This window comes from Amblyomma americanum, chromosome 3 (genome assembly GCF_052857255.1).
Source record: "Amblyomma americanum isolate KBUSLIRL-KWMA chromosome 3, ASM5285725v1, whole genome shotgun sequence".
Classification (NCBI taxonomy): Eukaryota; Metazoa; Arthropoda; class Arachnida; order Ixodida; family Ixodidae; genus Amblyomma; species Amblyomma americanum.
In genome coordinates this window covers 86,884,050-86,907,685 of record NC_135499.1, presented here as the reverse complement: position 1 = coordinate 86,907,685, position 23,636 = coordinate 86,884,050, and the positions used below count along the sequence as shown (strand labels likewise).

The following is a 23,636-nucleotide window of genomic DNA, read 5'->3' as shown; positions in this document are numbered from 1 at the left end:
CCTACCTTGCACAGCATGCATACGCAACCTTACCAATGCTTGAGGGTAGTTACCTGGTCATCTTAAGCAGCACAGAGCTTCTTGGTACACATTACCACCTTTGCGATATCTGCCAGTGACAGCGGAGTGCAGGACTCTCATCCCGCCTGCCTACACTTTCTTGCAACATGTCGCAACACTTGTACACAAAGCCATGAACTACACTGAAACGTGCTCTGTAAGTGCAATAAAACACACAAAACTACCAGGGAGCTTGAAATGGTGGCCTTTCATGCTAGTATTGGATCAACGTGAGATATACACTATTTTGTCTGTAAAATGGAACTCGCAGTCTTTATGGTCTTGCTGGTAAATTGTTCACAAGCATATGTTAGGCCTTCACAGGTTTGCATGTCCTCTCTCCTCTACCTGTCTGCAGAGCCCGAGAGAGAGGAAAGGAAATGCTATATATGGCATATTAGATTTCAGCTTTATTTGTACATAACCCATGTTTCTACCAAGAACTCCATAGCAGTTCCAGTGGTGTGCAATTCAGTTTCGCAACTGTGGCATTTATGTACAGGCAGCCTTACAATGGGAGCAGAGCTACACACACTGAAAAAAAAAAAAGCCTTTCCATGCACGAATAAAAACAATCATACATTTTACATGCTGTTCTAGAACATTTATCAGTATATATATGTGCAATAAAAACTGCACTAAAGAAAGCACAGCTCCTTTCCCATTGAATATAATGTGCAGCCGAAAGCGCGTGATTACTTGACAACAAGGAGCACTGGAAGTGCAGGCAAGCTCACTGACAAGGCACTGCTGCACTTAAACAATAGCAAGACAATTAAGGAACCTCCTTTCTGATCAGAAAAAGGGAAACATGAATGGAAATTATCTCGACAAAGAGCAGCCTGCTAGTGAAGCAGAATAACCTGTTTCTGGCTCACCTAATGCTACCTCTGAACATTTCACAACTCTTTCAACAGAATGCTGGTGCAAACGTACTTTACATATAAAGTGCAGTGAGCAGTTGTGATGGCTCCAGACTAGAATGCAGAAAAAGCTTCCAAGCTGTGATCCACACATCACATGTTGCTGTACAGTGTGGTCCGAAAAAAGGCACGTGACAGCTTTTACTTTGGGTGCAGATCATCAAAGAACTATTGTTAGTCCATACAGCGAACAGTACACTGAATTTAAAGCAGAAACTCAGGTTCCGTAGCTAAAAGTTACACTGGTGAAACACCACTGGTGTGACCACAGCCAGGACCACGGAAGGATCAGCTATTTTTAAAAAGAGCACTAGGAGCAAATTAACTGTGAAACTAAAGCTAATGCAGCATACTATCTGAAGTACACCTGCACTCCCTCAAACCTTCATCTTTTTCGATTGCCTTTTTAGTAGTTGCAGAGATCTCCATTCCATTCTAACCAGTACAGTCGGCAACAGAAAATTCGGACCCGGAATTTTTTTGGACACGCCTGGTAATTAGACTTTTTTTGTGGCACCGCGACATGGTTGCCCTGAAATTTTGGTCGACCCATAGCAACTGACTGCCATATACTGAAAGCTCATTAATTAAAACCGCAAGAAAGATCGAAAACTTGAACAAACAAAACAAAATTCAAGCTAAAAGGGAGCCTCTTAAATGGTGGTGCTATTCTCCGCGGGTCCGCACATTACGCGCGCATGATTTCAAATTCGTGCCGTTCTTGAATATCATCCACCGCACAAACTTGAACACCAGTCACCGTTCGCGGAACTCATCTGAACAGTCTTTCAACCTGAACATGGGAAGAGGCAACAGCGAAGTGCGTGGGAGGCGCACGGCCTCACGGAGAAGGCGAGCGGAAGAAAATGACGGTGCTTTACAAAGTGAGGTACGTGTAACTGCAGAAAAATGCACAGCAGCCCCAACTTTTAGATCGTAAAACCTTCACAACTGGTGCTTGATGACAGGCAACACTCCTCAGAGACGTATGAGACAAGACGCCTATGGGACGATGCTGCCCGTCGTCCGTGCACACAACACGCAGTGAGATACATATACCGTATTTACAAGATTGTAAGTCGACCCCCCCCCATACCATATTTCCAGAAAAAGAAACTTCCAGGTTGTTCAAACTTGGCCTTTAAAAGTAGAACGTGATAGCATTATCCAGTGGCCGCCGCTATCAGCTGCCGCGCGCGGGTGTGCCCGTGGGCACATTGCGGTCACATCAAGACATCGCGTGGAACAGCTGAAAATTTTGCCTTGCTGCAGTTGCTACACCTGCATCACCCGTTGTGAATGTTGAACTTGCAGCCTGGTGCGCAGCTGTTTGCTCCTTCGGCGCAAAGAATGGCAGTCATCTTGAATGTAGCAGTGAACAAGCGCCAATCGCTAGCCAGACCTGGAGCACAAATGACGACTGAAGAACCACATTAAAAACTTGTGAAACGCAACCAGCAGTAGTCAAATGCGTCGAAGCCAAAGAGAAACTACGCGTTAATGGCGTCGGCTGTTCTGTCGGCTACCGACACTCCCCGGCCCCGCTGCCGTTCCAAGTGGCGGTGCCACCTCGGAACAGCGGCCCTTCCATCAACTATCGACACTCCCTTGAGCGCCGAGTGTGCAGTTGGATGCTTGAGCTTTCCCACAATTGCATTATCGGGCTGCCTCCGCTTATCAGCAGCCGCAATCTGCAGCCACATGTGGGGAGTGTGGGGTGCCCGTTTGCTGCTTATCAATAGCTGCCATTGGCCGCCGCACACGGGGAGGGGATGTCAGTTCTGCACGTTGACATAGCAGCTGCTCAAGGCCAGCACCAAGAGCAATGTGACCCAGCGTACAGCAGAAATGCAACCACGCTGTAGCATGCCCGATATCTCGTTTGCCTCGCCTTTACTTGTGGTGCCATGTTTTGGTATCGATTGTAAGTCGACCCCCCCCCCCCACTTCATGTTTTCAAATTATGAAAAATAGGTCGACTTACAATCATGTAAATACGGTACTCATGAAGAGCTTGCAGATATTTGATTTTCTAGGCTTCCCGATTTTTGGGACGTTTTCGTGGTCCTTAGAGGGTCAGAAAAATCAGTCGTCGACTGTACTTGCATTTCGACATGGCTTGCTGTGTCTTGCTGTTTTCAAATGGTCACATAATGAGGCGAACTGTTAAATACCATGCACTAATGTACACTGAGGTCCACTCGCATATTTTCAACACAGATCATTTCATAAATTTCCAAATTTCTGCAGCATCAACGGTTCCCAATAACTGCTTGGCTTCCCTTCTGAGTAATAAAAAAATTCCTGCACACTTTTCTTTACCAGCATGTTGCACACTGTGTTATAAATTATCACATGTTACACTATTTACAAGCTTTCCACAGTAGGCAAATGCATCAACATTTTGCATGACGACACTTGCCACGAAACGTGCCAAAGCTCTTCTGCCCTTGCAGCACTCCTCGCAGTCACACGATGGTAACCAATGCTTGCGCAGTCCTTTCAGCATCCAAGTGTTGCCCAGTCTACCAAGTCCATCATAACATGACTACTCTGCACACTGTACGCAACAAAAAGGCACAGCTGAAGCTTCTCTGCTCATTGCCGCATATCGAGCTGAGACACCACCTCTTCACTGGCATTAGAAAGGCCACAGCTCTAATCCTCCATCACATGTATGTCATGACTAGTCAGTGCATATACCCTGCCGTCATCAGCTTCAGCATATCCTGAGCTGCCCACTGCACACCAGTGACAGATATTGCAAGCCCGCTTCAGCTTTACATGCACTGCGACGTCACGGGTATGTCACAACAAGCACCGCCAGCTCACCACGACACCTGTGCGGTGCGCCATTTTGGGCATCGCGACACATTGCGACTCATGTGACACCATAACATGTTGAGGCACTCCTTGTCTGCAGATCATAGAGTCAAGAAGCCTCCCTCTGGAAAACACTGTGACGAGCCTTCCTTGCGTAAATTCCTCTCCCCTGTCTTTGCACAGGGAGGACCTTCTGCACCCACATTATCACTGTTGGCATTCCACATCACCCTGAGGTACGACCTTGAGGCTGGGGCTACCAGGATAGGAACCAGAGGGTACCAGTATTCAGAAGGGTCCCAAGAGCCAGAGGGGCACAGTATGGGCACCAGTATCGCACTGTAACATCACAGCCATGCCGTGGCACCAAGGGTGTGTCATGATGCGTCTCCTTCAGCCTCTTCCTCCTCTGTGCGTAGTCTCTGCACCGAAGGAAGAGTCGCTGGGTGGAAGTAAGGGTTTGGCTGTGATACCGCTGCATCTCTCTCCTGACGTGTGCCATCACTGGCTGCTGGCGACCCAACCTCGCTGAACAGGCCGACCTGGGTGCGTCCTGTGAAGTGTGCCTCCCGCTCCATGTAGTAGAGCAGCACCTCGAGCAGCTCGCGGCAGTCACGCCACTCCGAGTACGGTTGCAGCTCGTCCCGCTCCGGGAGGCGCAGGAAATGAGACGCCACCAGCTCCGAGTCGTAGAGCACCACCTGCGAGACACACCAGCATGCCATGCTCGTTCCCAAAAAATGGATTTGTAAAGAAAGCTCCAGTCTAAAGGGGGACAAGCTGGTCCCTAAAATCTCGGAGCTTGTCAGTGCACTAAAAAGTTTCAAAGTTGTGACAGCGATTTCCTGCTGTTCCGTTTGCTCCACCTGTGTCTAAAAAGGGGGTGAAGGTGCCAAGGCTATCCCTACGGTGCTAAAAGACATACTTTTGGTCAAGAAGTTATAGATGGAACAAACATTCGAGAGACTGCATGCATATTTGAGCACAAGAACAATGTGGGCTTTGCCAAGTGACCCGCCGCGGTGGCTGAGTGGCTAGGGTGGGGTGGCTACTGAGGCGGAGTTCCCTGGTTTGAATCCGGCTGTGGCGGCCGCATTTCAATGGAGGCGAAATGCAAAGGCACCCATGTGCTGTGGGATGTTAGTGCACGTTAAAGATCCCCAGGTAGTTGAAATTATTTTGAAGCATTCCACTTCGCTCCCACCTTCCTCCCATCTCATAAAGGGGCCCCGAAACACATTTTCAGTGCATTGTTTTGCCTGTTGGTTGCATAGAGTGAGTTATAGTGATGCTATTAGCATCAGTCGTACCACGTATACTGTGGTTTTTAATATTTTAATTAGCTCGCTAAAACAAATTCGTGGCGCTGACGGTGTCACCATACAGTGGCGGTTTTCAGCAGTGGATAGGACATCACCTTGCGCTAGCTTGATGATTGGACAAATAGTAAATAGTATAATGCGAATTGGGTTAATAACTAGAGATACGTTTTGTCAAGTTTTTGTGTTTTATATTACATTAACAAAACCAGCTTGTTTGCCCTAGATAAAAACACTGTAAATCAAGGAAAACAAAAACACGCCACCAGAGGCACTGGCTACTTTTTTGCATCGAAGGACTTTGCGCCTTTCTGAAAACGTCCTACGACCTAGCACTAAACACTTATGGCTACTCTCTATGTATCTGAGAGCGGCTTTGCGGAATCGATCCGATCGAGCCATTGCACTCTATAAGCGTTCGTTTCGGTCCCATGGAAGGATGCGTTCATTTCACATTTAGCAGGCAGTGCGCATTGTCAGTTTGTGGAGAATCACCGGGCGGTGGCACCAGATGGCGCCACGTTCCCATCAACAGCGCGCGCTCCTTGCTCGCCGTGGCCAACCAGCGCGCTAAGAGCGACGGGCGATGGTTGGCGGTAAGCAGTAGCGGTACGCGCTATGCTAAATGTGTCTGATATCTTGCGCAGGCTGTCACACTGTCGCAGTATCTTGCGCTCGAGTTCGGATCCATAAGTAAGGGAACGTCTCTGATCAGTGTTCCCTTCTGCGCCGTCAACGTGACGGTAATGCATCGCTGGGTCAGCTGGGCGTCCACATGGTTGTTGTAACCATGCAAACGGCGCTGCTAGCCTTGGCATGAACGAGTTACAAAGAACAGGCAACCATGGAGCGCAAACTTCCGCCCCGTGCTAAGATAGGCTGTTTTGATCGGTCGACCTCGGTGTCGTCATTGGGAGAGTGAAATGGGAATGGGAAGCTGCGCGAAAATCGAGTTGAGGGCAGCATTTTGTTTGCTTGTATTTTGAAATTTCTTCATTGAATAACTCCCGTTCCTATGCATCGATTCTCGTAATTCTTTTTGAGTCAGCATCTGTGGGACAAAGAATCCATCTAAAGCGTAACCGGCAACCGTTCAAGCAGTGTTTCGCAGCCCCTTTAAGGCGTGGTTCGAGTGTCCAACAGGGAAGTGAGACAATTACTGCGCCGTTTCCTTACCTCAAAAACCAATTTCCAATTCTCAAATTTTGCCAAGTGCATCATTTTTGTGCAAGTTTTTTTTTAACCGAAAATAGAAGTGAAAACTAACCCCTTGTGTTATGACTGATTGTATTATGCAGAGACAAAGGCACACATGCTGTATTTACTAGCATATTGGATGCTGCATCGAATAGGTCAGACCTAAACTTTGGGAAATAGAAGAAAAAAAAAAAAGCTAGAATGGTGTCGGCCAATGGAAGCTCCAAGCTTCAAACATTCAATTAAGACGACTGGCACGGAGCGGCACAGCAGGGAACTCATCACTGAATGTGGTGCACTCGTGCATCAAGCGCAAATTCGACGCTTCATCCTGAGGAAAGCGCTATAGAACACGCGAAATGATAAAAGCCTTCAGTTTGGTCTATCGAAGTACAGTACACACCCTCGACATCTGCAGCACCACCAACATTGCTTTGATGTCACAATAATCCACTGCAGGTGCACCGAAAGCTTAGTTTTGTCGGTATGTGACATGCTTTTTGGCGAAATTGAACTTGCATGCTGTCTATCGTGTGATCTTTCGACCAGCTCAGAGAGTAAAACTACGGCTAGTTTAAATGTTGCTGAGAACGGTCACCAATGTTTGGGAGGCATGACTCACCGTGCTTTTGAGCTACCGGGAGGAGTTTCAACTTCATGATGAGGCCTCTAAAGTGCACAGTCGACGTGGTGGCAGTGTGGTGGAGCTCCGTGCCTATCATCGTATCAGTCTTATCTGAGAATCTTTTGAAGGACTGTCTTGAAAACGAAGGGGTGCAGGAAACCTTCGCACCATAATAGTGGCAGAAACTGCAGTACTCTGTTCACGGCGAGTGGATATCTGGATATTACGACCGCCGTAATATCCATATCAGTTTTGGGAATTTGAAAATGCCATTCTTGTCACCGCTGCAGCACAAGAAATTTTGGGGTCACTTACGGACAAAAGCGAAACTGCGCACCCAGAAAGAGTGCTAGCCACGCCTACATGCGTGCATCACACAGCGGTGCGGGTGCCCCGTGCTCCTTTCGCAACACCCGACTTAATACACATTTTGGTGACAGCAACACCGTCATTCTTAATAAAGAGAGTGGTAGTTATAACTGCAGCCATTATGAGTGGGCTCGACCGTACATGGGTGAGAAAAGGTGCTATTATAAACTGTCTCGTACTCCACGCTTTTCATTGCTCCACAATCATGCAAATACAACAGTTCAGCTACCATGCATCAAACAAGCAAACTGCTATGCCTGACACAGCTCTGCCGTGAAAGGCAAATGCTACATAAGGACATTGTGCATTATAGTGCATTTCCACCTGGCTGCTGGCAGCTGAAGCACGCAGTGAGACAGGGCACAGTAGTGGCTCACCTGAAGTCCGTACCACAGCTGCTCGTGGGTGACGCCTCGGGGTAGCAGCCAGTCGACCACTCGGCGGGTGTTCAGTAGGGAGATGCGCTTGGACGATGGGTGACTGGCCAGGAGTTGACGCACCTGTGCACGTGCAGCAAAGGCCATACAATCAGCATGTTCCCACTTTGAATAACAAAAAGGAAAACACAGGCGTGCACATCTCTGAGCAAAAGTATCGTGCCCACCGAAATTCGCTTGCCTCAGTGTCACGACCACTGTTCAACAGTCAGGGAAAGATTACTTTTTTTAGTGATAGCTACACCACGCCACCTCTTCGAGCCTTCAGCATGGCCACCGTGGCCACCCCTGGTCACGTGGTGCGGAGCAGCTGCAACTGCCGGCGCTGCGCCGGCATGCGCCGTGTCAAGTGGGACGAAGATGAAGAAGGAAAGCCCAGCGAAACGGAGCAGCGAAAGACTGTCTTTGCAATTCGACTGAGCGAGTTCCACCCGGCCAGATGTAGCTACCACGTCATTCCAGGTTTAACCAGAGCTAAATCACAGCCATTTTTTAACGGTTGCTAGCACTGAAATGCCCGCTAGAAGTGCCTACCGCATGCGGTCAATTCCTTCAATTATACACCTAAGCTAGTTCAAGAAGTGAAAAGCAGCGTGCTGTGATGCTGTCCCATAAACTGTCACGGATAACAAAAATATTTTTCTGACACGGTAGTACCTCTTTCTGTTCAAGGCTTATCCATAATTTTATGGCGCACAAAAGAAACAAAAAAATTACAGCAGAACGCTGGTTATATGACTTCTAGGGGACTGCGTGAAAACGTAGTACAATCCGTGTGTCAAATTTGGAAGTCTTGTACAATGAACGCATTCGCACAATGAATGCAGCCGCTACTCTGGCTGTCAAAATGTGTATTGTTTTTCTCCCCGCACATGTGTCACTTTTTTCATATTGCTAGAATTCATACTGAGACCACGCTCACTGCTAGGAGATATTTCGGCGTTGATGAAATGCACATGCGTTCCCAACATTGTGCTAAGTAGGGGTTACATTTGCCTCAAAATTGACGATTTGGAAGACGGGCCAGAAACACGGCTATTCCAAATCTTCGAAGACAAACTGTCCACTGAAATGAGTGTACAATTGGCAGCAAAATTTTATGGGATGAGACTGTACGGAAAAATATATATTTCAGTGCAGTCATGTAATCCAGTCACCGGAAATGTGTCAAGGTATGAGGGAAACAGGTGGGGCATACTCTATCTGCTGGTTACAATACCAAGTGAATGGTTGCACGTAAGAGCTGCAATAAATACTTTCCGAGAACATGTGTCCTGTAAACTTCTGCTGCCAATAGTACAAATAATATCCGCAATGTCTTTGTCAGTGAAGCAAGCGTAAAAGCAGGCAAGGTGAGAGCTCCCCTGCACCAAAGGCCGCAGGTCGCATGCATCGAGTACGAGTCATAGGCAGAACTGCCATTGCAGGCAGTCGTGTGCCAGGTTGTACTGTTATGCCCACACGTCTCCGATTTGGAATACAGCGTGTGCCATGTGACAAGACCAGCCTCTTCCCCACAGGACAGTTCCTACTGATTATCATATGCGGCAGGGCAGAGACGAGGTATGCATAATTTTGCATCCTACAATCGAGACTATTAGTGCATTATCTCCATAGGGGGAGGGGCACTCACCAGGCCCAAGCTAATTCGTCATAAATATGTGGGGCATTGCATGAGCGGGAGAAACATCACCGGAGTTCCACAGTATAACAAGGAACATGAAGATGTAGTTCCCTAGGAAAACGCAGTCTGACAGAAAAGGGTACAAAAACATGGGACACTGCTCTCGAGAACACAGGATGAGCATCCCTGTTTCCTCTGCTTAAATTTACTTGTGGCCTTCTGCACTAGACTCCTTTTCCCACAGATGTGCTGGCCACAAAGCTGCCCACTCCCACCTCGGCCCCTGGCTTCCCCAGCAGGTGTGCCAGGTACTCGACAGTCTCCCTGGGCCGGCCACGGTCGCTGCCGCTGTAGAAGATGCGTGCAAAGTCGGACGCAGCCATGCTCAGCACGTTGATTGACACTCCGCCCGCGGGATGTCCCAGCTGGCTGAGCAGCTCAAGCCGGTGCCGTGCCTTGGAGGCATAGTACACCAGGTTCAAGAGGCGGGGACTCTCGCGGCGCACATCGAATTCGGCCACCTGGATAACGTGTGACAAGGAGAAGGAGGAGGAAATCAGCAACATTTTTTACAGCGACAGCTGTTAATGGCACGTGCCACCATATTCACGACGTTGGTGTGGACATCCACAGAGCAAGCAGCGATTAGGAGATTAGGTGTTACATTTCAGAAGGAATACAGAGGTGCAGCGCAGAGAGTGTGGGTTCACATGTACTATGCAGGACAGTGGGAAACGATGAGACTGCAGCATGGCACAAAAGGACACAGAAAAACAGCTGTCACTGGGTTCTTGCATTATGCGGCACAGGGTAATTGTTTCTCAATTTTTTTTGCAGCAAAAGACCTTCCTGGCAGGTGTTGGCAGTCTACATCTGGTCACGTGTCACCATGTGACCAGCACTGCCCACATGAGCATGTGACCTTCGCAATCGTTGTTGTGGTAGCCCAAGTGGCCAAAGTCTGTAGGTTTTAGGCATTACCAGAAGACATCCAGCAGCATGGGGACAGCTTTGAGTGAGTTTAGCATGTTACATAACACAGCATAAACTCTAGACAATTTTTCACGCTATGGTCACCATAAGGCATGTTACATCCCCTGGCTCGACAAAGGCCACTCTTTCAGCGATCTTCAAACTGCCGCTGCCCTGCAATAGCCACAGCCAACCCTATCCTCACGCATTTCCTGGCATGCACTTGTGCAAGTATGTGGAGCCTGTGAGGAAAGTAAAGGCCTGGTAGCTGTCTGACTTGTGGTGAGGGAAGGAATAAAGGCGGGTGAAAAGGAGCATGACAGAAAAAAGTGCAGCCAAAGACAACTGCAAAGAAATAGTGGAAGAGGAGGAGGAGGAGGAAATTTTATATTCAGAAAGGTCGAAAATAAAAGAAAGAGGAGTCTAGGGCCTCCTGCAAGGGCTCCTAAGAAATAACGGATGCTTGCTTTGACAGAGATGGTCATTTTGAGCACAGCAATGAAAAACTGCTCAGCGGACTGCTCCGACGATGAAGGCGACACAAGTGATACCGAGGATGACGTTAGTGATGCTAGAGCCACCAGGAATCAACCCTCAAGATGTAAAGGCTTCATAATAGTAATGGCAAGTTCACAAAACTAGCGGATGCTACTTTCAAATTGCACATGATCATCTTTTGTTAGTCTGCTTCAACAGTTTAATTTCTACATGCCTGTTCTGAGATGAATAGTAGAGGTGTGAGAATATCAAATTTTTGGTCTTGAGGCGAATACAGTAGAAATCCGCTGTTACGTTCCCATGTGCTGTGTATTCCTGGCTGGTATGTTTTCGTGAGCCAGGCCCGACTAATCCTATTGAAACACATGCAATCCAAACTCGGCTATTATGTTGCAACTGTGCGAGCATTCGCGCATGCTACGTCGCGAATGTCATTTCGCGATAGTGGTTTACCCCGTGCCTAAATTTTGACAGCCTATGTTTAGCGCACGCGGAACAGCGACGGCACACTGACCAAAGCAGAACTCGATTATATTGGCGCCTGGCCACCGCCGTGCTCGGTGGCTTCTGGCATGTCACACCCACACTGACGCCGAGCACACCTAAGCGCGGTGTGAATTTCATTGTGGCTGTTAGTGCAGTTCTATTGCTGCTACGGTGCGAGCACGAACAAGACCAAAGGCGCAAAAAAGAAACTATGCAGCGGAAAACTCCGTGCAAGCAGTGCTGCACACTTCACAATGCGCAGGTTGGCTCCGATGCATGTTTATAACATCCCCATTTTAACGCGAGAGCGTTAAGGAGCTCGTGAGGCGAATAAGCCGGTGTCATCATCGCGTCGCTCACTGTGCTGAAAAATCCAAAAAGCGCCTGTGGCGGAGGCCTTGCGCAGCTGCGGAAGGCAGCTACTGATAAGCGGAAAACCAGCACCCCTCGTCGCGTGGCTGCCGGTGGCGGCTGCTGATAAGTGGCGAACCAGCACCCCCTTCCTGCAAGTGGCTGCTGATGGCGGCTCCTGATAAGCTCTTGATGATAGCTCCTGATGACCAGCAACCACCTCACCACAGGGCTTCTGATAAGCGAAAAATCAACACCTCCCTCGCCGCATGCTGCTGCTGATAAGCAGCAAAGTGGCACCCCCTTCCCCTGTGCAGCTGCTGATGGTGGCTTCTAAGCGGTGAACCAGCACCCCCCTCCCCGCGCTGGGCTGCAGATAGCGGCTGCTGACAAGTGGCGAGCCGGCACCGCCCCCTATCCGCGCGTGGCTGCCAATAGCGGTTGACGATAAGCGGAGGCAGCATGATGAAGCTATTGCGTTCTACTCTTAATGGCGAAGCCTAAGTGTCCTCCAAGTTTTTCCTTGTCGCCTGCAGGTTAAAAAACCAATTTCTTGGTTGCAGTAGACAAGGACTGTGTAAAATTAAAGCAGCTGCAAAAAAGCAGCACAGGCGTGCACGCGTAGCCAAAAGATATGTGAGATAAACTGAAACTGAATTGAAAAAAAAACTATGCCCGCTCCATGTGCCCACCCTTTTCTCTGCTGCCTCCCATCCATCAACAGCTGCTGAAATGCATGGAGAGCTGTCGCAGCGAGTTTAGGATTTTCTGTGCATGCAAACATCAAAGATCGCAGGGACCTCTACTGGCAACAATGAGGTACCGAAAGTATGTCAAGCCAATCCAACTGCAGCGTAAATCTACCTCAATCCAAGATGGTTCCCTTTGCGCCGGCGAAAAGCCGATAAGATGGCCGATTTTGGCCCGCAAGTGACTGAAAATAAGTCTGAAAAATCGAACTTTCAGACTTTTGAAGTCCGAAATATCCGTCGCAAATATGTATGCGCTTCTATGGGACGATTGACGGTGCCTCATCGAGGTCCGAAATATCCCGCAAGTCTGAATTATTGGAGTCCGAATTACCCGTCGGCTACTATATTGTCGCATGGCAGAGAGAGAGCAGAAAAATGGGATTCTAGATAACAGAAAACAAAGTGAACAACGGTGGAAAGGGAACCTCAGAGTGTTTAGGCAACGTTTTGACAAGAGGACTTGTCTTAATGGTCACATGACAAAGGAGCTTACTGAATGCTTTCATGAAGCATTGTAAGGTAGCCAGATACCTCCTTACTGGAGGAGTGGCGTCAGCAGTAAAATTTCGCAGGAAAGGCACTGGTGGCAAAACACAACAAGGCAGTTCATGAAATGGACACAAGCGCAGCAACCTCAGCTGCAACGCACTACCATTTCTTGCACACTGCCTCACGATGCCTGCAGAACAAAGCACTCGTGGAATGCCGCCCCAAATGCAGCGTTCATGACAAAACATAGCCCACTGAGCGCTCACCAGTTTCGCAAGAGTACAAACCCCGTGATAAGCCCAAATGCTGTAGCAAACCAAAGGCAAGATGAAACACACATCGTTTCGTCCTACGGGGTGCAGGCTGTGCTGCACTGGCAGTATATAGCGCGGTTGCAGAGTCTGGCTTCGAGCCCGATGTTTCTGCCATGTGCTTTTTAGAGCGCAGCTTATAGGCGCCTGTTTCTGATCCTGCATACACACACCTGGGAAGGTTGCTTACTGGAGGACCAGAAGGACAAATGGCTTTTTCCATGAATGTGGGCTTGAGAGCTAGCATAACAAAAATTCCAAAGACAATGGGCTAACAATGTCTCACAGAAAGAAAGTCTTCCATACTACCTTGGCAATCTCCTGCAGGCGTGACTCGATGGTTTCGGGGCTGAGGCTGTAGATGCGGATGCAGCGCTGCACTTGCGCGGGTGTGATGCCATACGCCTGCAGCAGGCGCTCGACACGAATTAGATTCTCGGCGGGCACTGTGAGCAGGCGGGGGCAAAGCACGGCCAGCTCGCGCACATCCATGCCGGCCAGGCGCTGCACCTGAGACAGCTGGCACTCCAAATTGCCAGGGTGCGACAGCAGAACAAAGCCATTGCGCAGGATCTGCATGGGGCACATCAAACATCACACCGGTGAGGAGTTGCCCAACGACCACAACTCGACTTTAGAACACTCTGCTGCCTTCCCGACTTCGGATGTTTGCTTTTTACTTAATCATGCATCACCATGTTTAGAACCTTTGTACAAAACAACACTGTGCTTACCATAAAGATATGTCACCTTGAAGGAAAAAATATTAACATTCGTTGCAGGAGCATCCTTCTGTCAATATCCTCACAAGAAAATATGAGTGCAGAACAGGAACATTTCAAAGAAGAGATAGTTAAAGCACTAAGATATAACTGTTCTATAACCGCATAACTGACATAAGGAAATTTATTATAGAAAGAATAAAGGTAGTCTACAAGCGACCAGAAGGAAACTAAGCGTGGGCAAAAATCAGATGTATGCGTTAAGAGACAAAGAGGGCAATGCCATCAGCAATATGGATAAGATAGTTAATGTGGCCGAAGAGTTCTACACAAATCTATACAGTACCGAATGTGATCAGAACGTTAATGAGAGAGGCAGCAGTGCACTGCAATCTGACATCCCGTCAGTAACAAAACAGGAAGTAAAAAAAAGCCTTAGGAGCTACGCAAAGGGAGAAAGCAGCTGGTGACGGACAAGTAAGAGCAGATCTGTGAAGGACGGAGGGGAGATTGTGCTAGAAAAAATAGCCACCCTGTGCATGCAATGTCTTATGACCTCGAGTGTACCAGAAGCTTGGAAGTATGGTAGCATCCATAACAAAGGGATGCTACCATACTTGCGCATGCACATGACGCACGTGTGCGGTAGCGCGCGGCTGCGCCGAAAGGTCAGGCGACGGCGGCTGCGGCAGCGGCGAGGAGCGACCACCTGCACGGCGCGTGACGTCACTCGTTTTCGCACATGCGCATAACTCACCAGTTCGGCTCACGCGAAGCTTAGCTCTGACCCGCATAGTGAAGCTTTTCGCTTCAAAATAATTTCTTTGATTACAAGTTTAAGCAAGTCTGGTTCCAAACAAGCCTCTATAGACGGAGCTAAAAAACCGCGCAGTGAGCAGAGTGCGAGGCAGCCGTTCTACGGCAGAACTATTGGCGGACTGACACAGTTATGAAGCCTCCACCCCTGTAGTATTTACAAGACTGAACTGTAACAGAATAGGCTTCAGATTCAGAGGTCTACCACAGGCGTTGTTCCTTTAGCACGCTGCAGTGTAAGTCCAAGCTCTCTTCAGAGATGTCAAAAAAACATGCCTGCTTCTACAAGGCCTTAGCCTGCAAGCCTTGTTGGCACCTTGAAAAAAAAAAAAAGCCTGCACTGTAGATACTTTGAAATTCCACCCTCTTAACCACACTGATTGCCAAAACAAGTCGGTGAACATGTCCAAAACAGTGGAAGAAGCTTGCATGAAAGTACAGTAGTTCATGCACTTGTCTAGAGCGCTATTGGCCGATTCACACGACGGACTGTTCGCCCGCAGCCCGCACATCACGTGTTCGTGCGTCACCAAATGGAGAGGCGTGCTGTCGGCCCACGGACTGGACAACCAAGGAAGTTCAAGTGCCTCTCCCCTCGCGGGACTTAGTGGCGGCCCGCGAAGATGCGCGTGCCAGCTCTGGCAACCACTGCTCTTGCCAGTATTTCGGCTGCCACATTTCGCTGAGTGGCGTTGAGCTGGCGCGCTGTTTTGACAAGCTGCACTGCGTTCGCTACCATGACGAAGTGATCGACTCGGGTAGCAAGACGACCCAGGCCATTGAGGAATTGGACAAAGGGCCGCACCTGCACCATTGAATCGCAGTCATGGGTGGGAGGAAAAACCAGTTTGATCAGCGTTGTCAGACGCTTAAAAATAATCTGGCAACAGTGGTACACCCAGCGCGTCGTCTGCTCTTTTGGTCCGTCGCATCCGCTTGACGTCATCGGAACACAGGCCAGTTTTTAGTGGCGCATGAACGAGTGATGCGCGGGGCGCGGGCGAACGGACTGTCGTGTGAATCGGCCATAAGCAGAGCACCTGGGAGTGCACTTGCGTCGTTTATGAGTGCCTTAGGGCTCCTGCATGCACATTGCAATGGATCATGTCTAGCTCTTCACATCTTTTAAAGCTAGCGGCGACTGTCATAAATATGCAACACAGAGTGCTGTTCAGTGCACTAGACAGGCGTGTCAAGGACTGTACATGAGTGAATGTGCACACCACTATGGTCCTGCTGTGCCCCCTTTAAGGTGTTGCACAGTTTCACTACAGTATAGACCAAGAATGTGAAGCCTGCTCGGACTCAGAACCTGACATCGCCTGACTTGATCAGTCAGCACAACTTTACTTGACTGCCAGTACTACCTTTCCGACAAACTTCCATCAAATTCCTCCTTATAAGAGGTGGCGACGTGCAGAACACTGGTGCCACAGGGCAAATGAGAATTGCACCCTCGTGATCCTCACCTTGCTGCTGGGCATGTGGAAGTGGTTGGTGAGCAGCTCAATGGTGTGGCGCAAGAATTGCAGGCTGCGGTTGTCCACGGACGGGTACTTGCGCACCAATGTGTCCACCTGATGCAAATATGGGGTGACATCAGACACGGAAATATCGGACTTTGCCAGAGGTTAGCTGCAAGCATGAATGCCTTCTTGATTGCACTGCTGTGAATATTTACTAATAGTATGACAGTATAACTGTCAAGGTATACATGGTAATCCTTATTTCAGCATCCATCCATTTTACTAATAGTGGCTTTTTCTTTTATTCCTCGTTCATAAATGCGGTCCCCATTAGGCCGTGCTGCCACACGATGTCGCAGAGATGTCAGCTTGCACACCTGCCGCTTCAGTTGCCTGTTTTTCAAGACTGCATCATGCTTGCCTTAGTACTTGTGAAACCAGCCAGTGGGTATACATAACATAGTATTGGCCAACCACCACCTGTAGTCAGAATTCAACTGCCAGACAAATTTTCCTCTTTCCTAGCTTTTTACATGGGGAAGGAACCCTTTTACCCAAGGATTCCATTTGCTTCGAATAGACCATGCACATCCCATTACTGAAAATGCTCATATTAGTAGTACTACTCGAAACACAAGGCATGCAGTGTTTAATGTTATGAGTAACCTGCATTCTGTGCACATTTTTGTTGCTTCGGAAATAAGTGAAACTTATAATGAACACAAATATTACCAATTAATGGCTATATCGAACTGTTCCTAAATATTTTTAACGAACGCAAGCAATTCCTGCTTCATATATGGAACATGGTTTGTCACAAGACGGATATATACAATTGCCAGACGCCACGCTGTGCCTTTTTAGGACAACAGGCAGCAGGCTTTGCCTGACTACAAGAGTGACTGGTGGTGGTGCGGAAGGCATTCATGCCACGGTTCATGCTCTATCTGCACTTGCCAACAGCGCCACTGAAGATATGGTGGTGTGAACAGTTGGCACCCAGGCGGTTGGCACCACGCTTGCACCTCTTTTACACACAATGATAGTGCCCCGGAACCAGTGGCATGGTCCGTAGTAGCCTTCCAGCAGCTATCCAGTGCTCACGTCGGCTGTTGTGGAGCTCGTGAAAACAGCGATAGCTTTCGTTCTGGCGAGCCATTTTTCAGGAAACACCATTGTAATGTGAGGAAGACACCCTAGTTGGCGTTTGGCACTCCTTTTTTTTTGCAGCCTCCACAATCGCCGTGAGCGGATTTTAAGCTGTGCTAAATCTTCAGAAAAAGCCTGTCCCAGTTGGCACTCTTTCAGTGAATAATTTGTGCTTTTCCTGCATGAGTTTTGGCAAAATTTTTATAATACCAATTTCAGCTATACTTAACTGTTTTGCTATTTTTTTACCTTTTCACTGTACTGAGATCTGGCTGTAAAAACTGAGGCACTCAATAAAGCAAAAAAAAATGTGCATAAGACAAGAATGTTGGAGCTGATGTGACCAGAAGAAGAAATATGATACTACTACTAATGCTGCAGTCATGCTTTCCTGCTGATAGCAACATGATGTGAGAAAAAAGAAATCCCTGCCTTCACGCGCTGACTTGCCTTAAAAAATTACCCGTAATAGGAAGGGGAGATTGGTTTTCTGCCAGAGCTATGAAACCAATCAGCCCGCAAAGCATAGCGCATTCAGGAATACCACGCAGTGTTTTATCAGGTGATCCTATCTATACAAACCTCCAGACAACTGTACGAAGCTGGTTGGTGCTTGCGACAGAAACAGCAAACACACTGTTCAGTTCAGGAGGAAGTGTTCTCGTTAAATGCACTGTAAAATACAGATCTAAAAGTAACCCCATTTGCAGCCTCAAGAGTGAGATAGCAAAATATAAATGTGAAGGATTCGTACTGGTGCTACCTTTCTCTTCATTTTTTGTTTTTTTTCTGGAGTTCTCCCACATTGCTTGAATCATTCGTGGAACATACTTCTGACACAAACACAACAGACCTCCCAGACAACCACTGATATACACAGGATGCCCAGAGATAATCATAATGTCCAACATGGGAGAAGCCAAAAGTCACCGAAGCCAAGGAGCTTACATTTTTTTTAAATTTGTGGTGTTCATCACTGAGCGATTAATACAAGGAGCATACATTTTTTAAAAATTTGTGGTGTTCATCACTGAGCGATTAATAGTATAATTATTTAAAGATAACTGATTAGAAAGTAGAAGAAAAAACATCCACATGATGCCGGTGGGGTCAGAACTCATGACCTCCGAATTTGGCGTCCGGTGCTCTACCAACTGAGCTACGGCAACTGCTGTCCAGCCTTCTGCTTTCGGGGGTGGGTAGTTATGTGTGGTGCAACCGAACCATGAGAGTATTCATCAGCACCATCCAGGTCCATGGCGGCAAACATAGCGCGTCCTGTAATACCTCGCGTGCGACGTGGAGCGTCATCGACCGGTGTGGGTGGAAGCTGCGTGAGGACCCTCTTATCCTACCTATGACATCAAGACTGCCAGAATCGAGACCCCCGTTAAGCTATTAAGCATACAGGTAAAGGGAATGGAGGTGCTCATGATGACATCCATGTAACTATCCATGGCCAATGTCAGTTCATGGATACCCAAAAGATATCCTTGTTCTGGTGTTTTTTGTTATTTTTTTTCACAGCTGGGTGGGCAGTGACAAGAGCTTTAGTAAAACTTCTGTCATTTTTTGCAACTTTGAGTGACATATTTGCGACCCAATGCAAAGTGCCTGGCTCCAGAGATATGATAACTCAAAAATACAACATGCACTAACACCAGCCATAGCCGTAGAGCATTGCAAGATTGCTGCTGTAAGTTTTTTGTTTCGCGGAGTTTAGAGACGGAGATGCCTGAATTGCATGGTAGTACAAATCCTAGAATACCACTTCTGACCAGGATAGTTGTGAGATGAAGTGAATGCTTTCTACAGGGCACTACTGGACTATGTGCAAGCAAACAGACAGGACAGCAACTCCCAGCAGCTGTCAGGCTAGTTGCAGCACAGAATAGCACAATCTCCTGAATGCCACTTGCTTTGTGCCGCTTGATTCCGTAGGCACAGCGATCGCCTCAAGCTGAGTAGTGACAGGCCAATGACAGAAGTCTCATCTCAAGTGATGTTTGCAAGCATAGAATTTAAGCTTCATCTGGCAGACTCCAGCTACTAATCACACCTAGACTACAGAGAAGCGGTAAGATACTGGATCAGAGCATTGGAGCAGTCCTTTGTCGTTAACGATGACGTGGTTATCTGCATAGTTAGGGCAGGTGAGGACACCAATGACAAAGTGAAAGCACTAAAAAATGAGTGACAGAATCAGCAACAGAGTTCACAGCCAAGACGTTGCACACTTTTGACACTCCAGAATGGGCTGTGAGCTTCAGGACCAGTGTCACAAGCGTACGTTTTTGATATTGTAAGACAGTCTGCTTGATAAAGCAGAGAAAAGGAACATTATGAATAATAATAACAGAAAATAATAATAAAAAAATAATTAACAAAAATAAAACTTCATTTCCATACCTACCACGCTTCTGACCACATAAATTTGACATGATAATATTTCTGACACTTCCAGCTAATTAATATCATTGAGATTCTTCTCTGGAGCAACAAAATTTTCATAGCAATGTGTAAGAGTCGAGCAGAAAAACAACATGACAGAAATAACACTCAACAAGTTTTTAAATCTATGGCTGGCTCAATTTGCACTTGACACATTCAATTTTGGATTATTTTTTGTAAAACAACACTTTTGCTAGTTTCAGACTTTTCGCCTTCAAGATTAATGCTTCTGCCCGAAAATGACTGGTGAGTTTCATCGGAGTGGTTAGTATCACTAAATGTTTGGTATAACAGAGCACCTCCTCGCGGGAGCAGCTGAGCCGCCACGCCAGGTATCTACGCAGCACAGCCCGCTTCACTTCAGCAACACTCAGGGTGAACGGGTAGTGCAGGGGCAGCCCCGAAAGGATCTCTGCACGGACACCCACGGGGCAGTCCAGGAAGGAGAGCAGCTGCGTTGCAGGATCCGTCTCCACCGCCATCTCCCCCTGAAGCTTCAGCACATAGGCAGGCTGTGTCATCAGGTCCACATACCTGCAGGAAAAATAAAACGGCCGTGGCTTAGCTTGGTTAAGCCTGGTGATTGCGAAGCAATAGTGTGTCACCAGCGTGCCCATTACAAAATCTTCCAGTATCGATTGGCCTCCTCTTTGCATCCTGCCGAGCTGCCTTATTCGTAGGCACCATCATAACACCTGGCTGTATGACTGCCTTGGCGAGAGGAGCGGAGCTGTTTTATACAGCTGGTGTGACGTCACTCTGACCGTAGCGCCCCTGGTGAGAGGAGCGGGAGTTAGGCCGCCGTTGGTGGCTACCGCCTCGCCTCGCGACGGCGTGAGATGGGGCCCGTTTTTACACAGCTGGTGTGACGTCACACCGACCGTAGCGCCCCTGGTGAGAGGAGCGGGAGTTAGGCCGCCGTTGGTGGCTACCGCCTCGCCTCGCAACGGCGTGAGATGGGGCCCCATTTTTACACAGCTGGTGTGACGTCACTCTAGGTCACGTGGTGTGACGTCACGCAGCGAGGTCATGCTAAAGGTCAATGGTGCCTACCACCGCCTCGCCACGGAACGGGCTGAAGTGCGACCTAAAGTAGTATTGCTTCGCAATAAAAAATAACTCTTAGGCAATACTCGGTGGATTGTTTGAATGCGTTAGCATTTTCTGTTGGTGCTGATCGTGTCGTAGCTTTGCCTTAACGGTATGATGTGACAGTTTTAATGGGTTGATGCCCATATATATGGAATTTGTCATTCTCTACTTTACATTCACAGATCGCTGGGAGTCCTCATACCTCTCCTGGCACAGTGGTGCACCAGTTAAGCAATATGCCACTGCCCTGCATTGGCAGGTGCGGCCAGCAGTGGTGTTTGTGACTCGGGTTGCTCTTCCTTAGCAATCTCTCGCGACTAGTCAGAAATTTCCGCATTGGGCAGGCTGTTATGACGTCACAAGGTTTGCACCACATCATGCGTGATGTTGGCTGCTATTCCTGCTTGCACTGACACTTCTAATGCTAACGCAATAAAAAATAAAATGTTATGCAGGATTTCACACCTCAAAGCAACACAGGGGCTATAAGGGGGGCTGTAAGGAGGGCTACAGGATAATTCAAACCACCTGGAATTCTTTAACGTGTACTGAAAGCACACAACACGTGGGCATGTTTTGCATTTTGCCTGCATCGATATGCAGCTGCTGCAGCCAGGCTTCGATCCCGCGACCTTGGGATCAGGAGCCGAGCACCTTAGCCGCTAAGCCACTACGGTGGTCGAAAAAAAAGAAAGATGTTGAAAAATAAAAATAGAGACTGAACAAGACAAACAGATTAGATGCTACTATCTGTCTAGCTGGGAGGAATGTAAGGAATGGGATGCTGTTTCCTATATCGAAATGCCCAACCATTGAGAAACTTCTTTCGCTGCTGAGGACTACATTCTTGACATACTAAATACTTACCACTGTGCAGAAACCCCAGAAAAAAGGAGCTGGGAGTATAACACAAATAACAGTTCTAGCAGTACAACATTCCTTGCATGGTACCTTATAATTGAAAATACAGCCAATTTTCCTTTTATTTAGATGAGCCATTTATGATGAAACATGGTCCAAGCATAGTCGGAAATTACTGGCAGGTGTCTTTCAATACTTTGTTTATAGCATAGTTGTATTGCAGCAATCCTTTTTTACAAAACTCAATAGCAGAACGTTGAGCACCTCAAAGAAGGGGCACTGCACGTAGACTGTTGCAGCACTGAACGCACACCGTAAAATGCTTCTCTTGGTTAAATCACTCACTTATTTGCGCTGGAATTTAACGCTGAGATTGCATACGAGTCTAGCTTTTTTAATACCAAGTTTGGGTGATGTCATTTCCTAATGTGATCAGAATTATATTCATCTGCAGCATTGGCATCCCATAACAAGCAGCTTTTGCACAGTACACATTTAGCGTTGCAATACTCAGTATATTTTACACACGTGTGTTCCTACTGTTTCCTGAAGAAGGAAATGTCTCATCAATGTATATATAGTGCGCATACTGTCTCTTTATAGTGTGAATGTTATGCACTGGAGCTAGTGATAAAAACCTGATGGGACATTTGACACTAGGGGTTTGTCCAAAAAGCAACGAGGGGTCTGGTATGAATTGAACTGCAATGTCAGTAAAGCTGCGTTTGGACGGAACTTCAGCAGCAGTCACGTCTTAAAAGTTCGATCCGCACCTTCAATGCTAGCAGCAGTGCTTATTATTTTACTGGCACTGTCTCGCAACTAGACAATTAAAACTTGCCTTAAAAGAAGTGCTCATTAAAGCAGCTTGCGTCGTTGCATACTATACAGAACAGTATAGCATCATCAGCTGGACTGACAGGTCTCGCAATTCAACAGAGGTGTGCTGTCAGCGTGCGTGTTTGGACGCGTTCTCTACGACGACAGGCGGAAGAAAGACCTGGAATTATCTGCCAAGCGCATGCCAAGTCTAAAAGGACAGCTAGACACATCAAAGGTGGTCACCTGATGACCCTGGCCGGCGTGATCTTCTTGATGCCACACTCCTCGAGGTTCCGGTAGCGCTGTTCGGCCGTGCCGAACGGGAAGCTGAAGATCTCTGGGTGTCGCATAATCTCGCGCACGGGAAACAGCGACTTGAGCATTCCGACATTCTTGACCAGCGTCTCGCGTCGGATGCCCAGGATCTTCCGGTTGCCCATCACGATGCTTGTGGCGCTCGCCAGCGAGCACCCCAGCGAGTCTTTCAAGAGCTGGATGCGAGCGCGCGACTGCTCGCTCAAGCTGCCTTCGGGTTCCTCGACCACGCTGAAGTCGTCGTCGCGGTCCACGAAGGGCGTCAAGAACGGATCAGACTGGTCGCCTTGATGCTCTTCTGTGTCGTGCTTCGTGGAGGCGAGGCGGGCCTTCGAGGTGGAACGGCCGGCCCGCGACGTCCCAGATACCCTTGAAGGAGCCGTTGCTGCCGACGACGCACTGCGGGCGAGTTTCCAACACAACCCGCCGCCGATTCTGAGGCCATTCAACAGCATTGCTATGGAGTGTTTTGCGCCGGCTACTTTACGGTATAGTTAACACATGCTACACGCGTTGCGGTGCTGGCTCACTCACCAGCGTGCATAACAAACCACGAGCATTCTACGAGCATTCCACGAACAAACGCTGCTCACGATCGCCATGTGCGCAGACACCTTGCCGACACTGGACAGCATGCATAAGCTGCCGCGTGAAGCTGAATGACTTATCGCGCCACCTGTGCACAGGAGCGCGGACTCGCGTCTCT

At 48.1% G+C, this 23,636-nt stretch overlaps 1 protein-coding gene across 1 annotated transcript; it reads right to left on the bottom strand.

Annotated features, from left to right (window-relative positions):
• Positions 1-450: 450 nt before the first annotated feature.
• On the bottom strand, positions 451-23,560 carry mTerf5 (mitochondrial transcription termination factor 5). Its single transcript, XM_077657581.1, has 7 exons — positions 22,859-23,560; positions 20,140-20,374; positions 16,244-16,351; positions 13,546-13,809; positions 9,653-9,898; positions 7,694-7,816; positions 451-4,507 (listed from the first exon to the last, which is right to left on the bottom strand). The coding sequence occupies exons 1-7, from the start codon at positions 23,383-23,385 to the stop codon at positions 4,184-4,186; spliced, it is 1,827 nt and encodes a 608-aa protein (XP_077513707.1). The 5' UTR covers positions 23,386-23,560; the 3' UTR covers positions 451-4,183.
• Positions 23,561-23,636: the final 76 nt, after the last annotated feature.